The following is a 6,249-nucleotide window of genomic DNA, read 5'->3' as shown; positions in this document are numbered from 1 at the left end:
GGGATCATATGCATTTGACAAAACAAACTTGAATAAGGCAAACAACAGAGAAAATCTTAATACTTACCTAAAACCTAGAGGGCAAATCCAGCAGCACCTCTGTTGCTAATGACGCTAAACAAAGGGATGCTGGGTGTGTGGGCAGATCAGTTTTAGTGGCAAAGGCTGGCCCAGTCTCCAGTTAGTTACAGGAGCACCTCCACAATAACGCAACAAGACTATCACAGAAACTATAGAGGGAAATTCAGTTTTGAAATTAAATATTGAAAGTGTCATTGAGTGTATTGGAATATGTTTTTTAGTTAGAAATAGTATGAATAAGCATGAATAACAAATAAGGTATCTGTTATTCTGTTATTTCATATATATGTGTATATCTTTAAGTATTCAAAATTTTTTTTTCAAGCAGACAGAGAAGAATCTTGGGAATGATAATGCTGGATCTCTCGATATGTGAGACTGTGACTCCTCCACTTGCAGACATGAAGAGACAACCAGCTACAAGATGAAAACCACCTGCTCTGATATTGTATAGATCTCTGCAAAACCTCCAAAACAGCTCTGATCACAACCCCTCTAAAGTCGTCCTGTAGCATCAGGCGCCGAGACATTACCCGCAAATTCCCTAAGTCCTGCAAGTTGCAAGGTGGAGATGGATCTGACTTGTTTTTCTAGCCAATCTTACAGATGCCAGATTGAATTGAGATCTGGGGAATTGTAGGTCAAGTCAGTTCTTTGATGTCTATGTCATATTCCTCACTATTCCAGAAGAGGTTTTTGCAGTATGACGGGACTCCTTATCATGATGTATGAAACTACAGCCATCAGGGAATACTGTTGCCATGAGGGGGTGTACGTGGTCTGCAATAATGTTCAGGTGTTTATCAAAGTAACATCCACATTTCTGAACCTGAGGTCTTACAGAATGTTGGTTACATTCAAGCACTTCAAGTAACTGTATGAAAATAATTGACTGCAATTATAATTACCTTCACATCTTCTAGTTCTAGCTTTCTGTTACATAAAGTCTGACCCTGTCACGCAGCACCAGCAGGTACACTAATGAGGAATGACATTAACTTGCTTCCCCAAAGCTGGCAGAGCAGCCAGCATTAGCAGACTGGATTGTGTATGCATGTCAGGGCTGGTATATGACAACCTCTGTACATACAGTCTGCATAGAGTTCATACTGTGTAAGTGTAAGCCTCTTCCGACACAGAGTGTTACATTCTCAGTGGCAACTGGCTGTTCTCTTCTCTAAAGCCCAGATGTGTTCCATCTCACGCTTATCTACAACATTCGAGGCCAACATGAGACTGTAAAGAGTTCTGCTCATGCTTGTGAGATATATAATTGTTTTCATCTGCCAGCCTCATAGTAGTATTGCTCTGCTGAATTCACTGAATTCAATACATGTACACTGTTTATGTTTGTGTAGGTTTCTTGCAGGAACTCTGATCTCCCTTAAAATCAACAACAAAAATGAGGGTTTCTGCCTCCTGTTACTTTGAATAGGATTGCTGAAAATACCAGAGCATAAATAAAAGAATGCACAGAAAATACTTGGGAGAGATACTAAGAGCAAGTGAATTTACATTTCTATATATTTGTTATTTGGGTTGCTTTTTGGTGGTTAATATTATACTTCACAAGAGTTATTGCTGTGGAACTGCTCAGCCGTTAACAGGGTGATGTGCTCCTTTATTTGTTTTGGAGCCTCTTTTCATCACTTGACTTCATCTCATTTTGATATCTTGAAGTTTAAGTTTTATCCCTATTTGAAACAGTGTTGACTTTTGATATGAATTCTGAAGAAAAAAGGCAATCTCAAAAAAATCCCCTCACATAAAAAAAAGTTAATTAAAAGTGCCGTCTCAATAGACTGTGTACTTTTATTTTTGCTGACCTGCTCCTTCGTCTAAATTATACTTCACCTCTAATTACTTGTGCTTCTAAACATTTTAATGGACAGTGCCTGTTGTATCCCACACAAAATAAAGGAAAATAAATAAATAACTGAAGCAAAGCGAATGCACATTAAAGGACATTTTATTCTGTCAGAGTTAGAAACTGAGATGAATCCAGAGTGTTCTGTCGTTTCCATGGAGATCATCCTTCTTCTCAACCCATGATCTGGCAAAGCAAGGACAAATGAATCATTATGTGATTATCCTTAAGAATCGACCAACCAAATACTGTACAAACTGATTATGAAACCAGATTGTGCGGTTTAGCACATATAGGGGGATTTATCTTTTTGTGTTTTTTGTTTTTTGTTTTTACCATACTGTAACTATATATATGAATCATGTGAGTTATTAGTGAATACTGACGCTGTTCATCCAGCTGATGTAAGCAGAGACACGGGTGAAGACAGTGGGCTTCCTGTAGGCGTTGCAGCCAGAAGAAGACACAAAGCTGGTCACACCGTGGACCACCCACTGGCCGTTGACACTGCAGTTCAGGGGGCCACCGGAGTCACCCTGCATTTGGAAGAAAAAGGAAAAAAACACATCACAGACGAGATTCAGAACTGATGGCTTTTTTTTTCTGCACTTTGGAGCAGAGCGTGAAGCAAATTTCCCAATGCAGTTAACTTGCTCCCTCTTGCTTCTCATATCCACTTCTAATCTCAGTCAGCCTGGAGCAACTTTTTGGAGAACATGAGCTTGCAAGACTTTGACACTTTGTGCAGCTTAAGCACTTGCTTGGATCATTGTTACTGACTTATGCCCCTGCTGAGGCAGCAAGTAATCCCGCATGTGTCCCCCAAAATATCTTCCTTGACAAGAAGGGGTCAGCCCACTGCTCAATGGGAGACGTTCAAGTTCAGCCTGTCATGGCCAAGCGGGACAAGTTCTTTCCAGTGTTCTCCGGAGTCTGTTTATGCCCAAACACTTTTCAAGGGGTGTCAAGAAGTGGTTTGGGAACCAACTTTCAAAACTGCATTCAAAATCTGAGCTTAGAAGAATCTACCCTGCTGAAATAGGCAACAATTCTAATACATATTTATTAGTGTAGTGAGTGTGCTTAGTTGTCTGTCTCTAAGTGTAGCCCTGCAATAGACTGATGACCTGTCCAGGGTGTCCCCTGCCTTCTCCCTAAGTCAGCTGGGATAGACTCCAGCCCCCCAAAGACCCTAGTGAGGATCAAACAGTGTATAGATAATAGATGGATGGATTTATTGTTGTAATTAATTACTTTATTCATGTTTCATAAATTATTCCTTTTTGCTTTAAAAATTAGTTTCACGGCAATAATGAAACAAATTTTAGGGTTGTCAGGTCATATCAAATCACAACAATTGAAGCCAGTATTCGTGATTCCTGTTTGGTATTGATGCCGTTATACATTTTAGTAATCCAGTAATAAGTTATTAATAAATACATCTTGGTCCAGCTCTTCTAAAACTCTTTTCCACAGTTATGGAAGAAACTGGTCATGAATCCCAATCAAAAAGCCAAGGAGGTTATTGGTAACCACAATTTTCTTTCTTGCAACTAATCTTTGCAAAGCTTCATAAAGGGTTGCTTATTAAAAAGTGATGCCCTGAAACAGTTTGTCATTCTTTCAGCTCACCTGACAGCCGGACTCGCTGCCACCGCCAGCACAGACCATGGAGTCCTTCACAGTGCTGCCCCACCATCCGTAGCTGGTGCAGGTCCTGTAGTCAACAAGGGGCAGGGAGGCCTCCTTCAGCTGGGCGGAAAGCTGACCTCCAGCTGGTGACGAGCAAGCAAAATACAAATTACAACTGTGCTAAACCCTGAGATAGCAGGGTCATACACCACATACAGTTTGATGCTATTTATGGATTGCTTTCGCGTGCATACAAATACTGAAGTGAATAATTTATCACGTAAATGTATCATAATATCAGACTTACTCTGGGTGCGACCCCATCCGGTGATGTAGCAGGGGTTGTTGTGGGGCAGAACCTGACCGGAAGGAGGCAGAGCACCGAGCTGGACGTAGTTGTTCAGAGTAGCATCAGAGGACAGACGCAGCAGAGCGATGTCCCATCTGAGGGTCAGATCAACATGCCCTCATGTCAGGGAAAATGAGATATTTCTCCTGTACTTATCAAGCTCATTGTAATAGTTTTCTTTAAGAGTGGGATATTGCTTGTCTTTAAGTAAAAATTATATATTTATCTTTTTATTCTTTTTTCAAAAGAGTAATCTGCCCCAAAATTTTCTTTTATTTTAATTTTTTTTTTTACAAATCCTCAAATTGCTCAAATAATCACCAGAAAACAAACTAGACAGATTTTATCACTATCACTGTGAAAATGAGTCAAACAATACATCAGCTGTTGTCTCATTTTCTGATTATCAACTAACCAGTTTTTTTGTTTGTTTTGAATGATGTGATGTGTTTTAACATGTTGAGATCTAGTGAGGCCCAGTCAGCAAAACAACTTATATCATTTCAGTAAATACTTCTCAGGAAGTATGACCTAATTATTATTAAAATATTGACATTTAAAAACACAATCTGTCTATTTTATAATATTACATGTAAATATGGCTTTTGGCAGATTTCATTAGTTTTTCATTGTTTAATAAAAAACTAAATGGTTTTAGTCTTCATAATATGTGGTGTATATACTATACACCAGTATTTGCTGTTTTGGTATGTAGATGTGGGTCAAACTATAGCAACTAACCCTCCGGCAACATTGTTGGAGTTCCAATTGGGGTGGATGTAGACGCGGCTCACGCTCATGTACTGCTCTCTTCCCTCATTGGAGTTGATGTTGTGGTCTCCGAGAACAACACGCCAAGTCCTGGAACTGTGGCCATACAAAAAAACAAAAAATAAATAAAGGAGAAAACAAAATTATTTATCCACTAAACTGTAAGAGATCTCTAGTAACCCACATATATCTGTTCAAAATCAATATTCTATGTGGGAACTGTTTTACATACATTTAATTTTATATTTAACTAAATTAGAAGGTTGGAATGAAAACAAGTCAAATGGAAACCTTAGCTATACAATGAAGCCACCAGATAATGTAATAAAATAAAATCATGTAAATGTTCAGCTCTGTCAGAACACATGTCCTGCTTCTTCACCCATAAATCTGCTGGTTTGAGGCTCACTAGCTACTCTGTGATGCATGAAACTCCCACCTGTCCACGCAGTGAGCAGCAGTCATGACCCATCCTCTCCTGATCAGGGTTCCTCCACAGGTGTGGTAGTAGTAGCTGCCAGATTTGTACTGGAGAGAAATCTAATGAAACGACCACAGAGAGCATTAAAACCCCAAGAAACTGAACAGTTCATCCTTTTTTTTCTCTTTGCCAAATCTGTCTTGGCAGCATTACCAGCACTGAGAAGATGGTTACAGGCATTCCAAGAGCTCTTTAAAAATATCTGATTAACTCTGTGATGTGTGTACCCGGAATACATGTTGCACTGACCTATTTTACATTTTAAAGTATTGAATGTAACTTAAGGGCATTTAGAACAACTTACTAAGAACATTTTCTTAAATACTGTACTTAAATACAATTATACTAAAACTCTACCATGTTTAAGGGGCATATATTTAAATCTTTTCCTCTGCTACATTTATCTAACAGCTGTAGTAACTACTTTTTAAACATTTTACAAGCATTTTTATATGCATTATGCACGATTTTACATTAAAGGCCCTATATATCAACATTTGATAGGACCTTTTTGTGTTAGAGTTGCAGAAACCTACGTTGGGATTTACATGAGGTCACTTTATACTGACAAAAATTATGAAGTTGTAACCTGTCCCATAACAAATCTAGCAGGAAATTCCCTGATGTCTTGAGAAAAAGTTTTTTTTTCAATCTTGTGTACATGGGTTATGAACTTTTACTTGTAGTAGTGTTTTCATGTTGTTTTTACATGTCAGAATACTTCTACCATAGTTGTTGTGGTGCCAGACAAAGCATACGGTACCTGCCAGGGCCAGGAGTTGGGGCTGGCCACCGAACCTCCCACAACTCTCTCCTCAGCGCTGTCCTCCAGGTACCTGGGCTGAGGCGTCAGCTCAGCCAGCACTGAGCAAAGCAGAGACACAGGAAGCATAAGAGTCAGACAGCACGTATTCAGGTGTGTGAGGGTGTGTGTGTGTGTGTGTGTGTGTGTGTGTGTGTGTGCGCAGAATGTCAAAGGAGAACAAGACAGGCCTTACCGAGGGCTGCGAGAGAGGTCAACACAAGAAACCTGAACATGTCTGCAGTGAAAGCTGGAACTTTCCGCAC

At 39.5% G+C, this 6,249-nt stretch overlaps 1 protein-coding gene across 1 annotated transcript; it reads right to left on the bottom strand.

The window, feature by feature from the left end:
* Positions 1-2,034: 2,034 nt before the first annotated feature.
* Positions 2,035-6,249, bottom strand: LOC103355459 (elastase-1-like). Its single transcript, XM_008279276.1, has 8 exons — positions 6,180-6,249; positions 5,945-6,045; positions 5,140-5,240; positions 4,671-4,796; positions 3,888-4,024; positions 3,581-3,723; positions 2,335-2,484; positions 2,035-2,134 (listed from the first exon to the last, which is right to left on the bottom strand). The coding sequence occupies exons 1-8, from the start codon at positions 6,217-6,219 to the stop codon at positions 2,123-2,125; spliced, it is 810 nt and encodes a 269-aa protein (XP_008277498.1). The 5' UTR covers positions 6,220-6,249; the 3' UTR covers positions 2,035-2,122.

Source organism: Stegastes partitus, unplaced genomic scaffold (genome assembly GCF_000690725.1).
Source record: "Stegastes partitus isolate 25-593 unplaced genomic scaffold, Stegastes_partitus-1.0.2 Scaffold151, whole genome shotgun sequence".
In the NCBI taxonomy this organism is placed as follows: Eukaryota; Metazoa; Chordata; class Actinopteri; family Pomacentridae; genus Stegastes; species Stegastes partitus.
This window is presented reverse-complemented; position numbering and strand designations above follow the sequence as displayed.

Bases quoted from the DNA above. Each gene is read 5' to 3' on its own strand.
- LOC103355459 (XM_008279276.1), bottom strand. From the start codon at position 6,219: ATGTTCAGGTTTCTTGTGTTGACCTCTCTCGCAGCCCTCG. The intron at 4,797-5,139 runs GTGGGAGTTTCA...GTATGGCCACAG, and splicing joins GCTGCTCACTGCGTGGACAG to TTCCAGGACTTGGCGTGTTG. The intron at 3,724-3,887 runs GTAAGTCTGATA...GCTCGTCACCAG, and splicing joins CGGATGGGGTCGCACCCAGA to CTGGAGGTCAGCTTTCCGCC.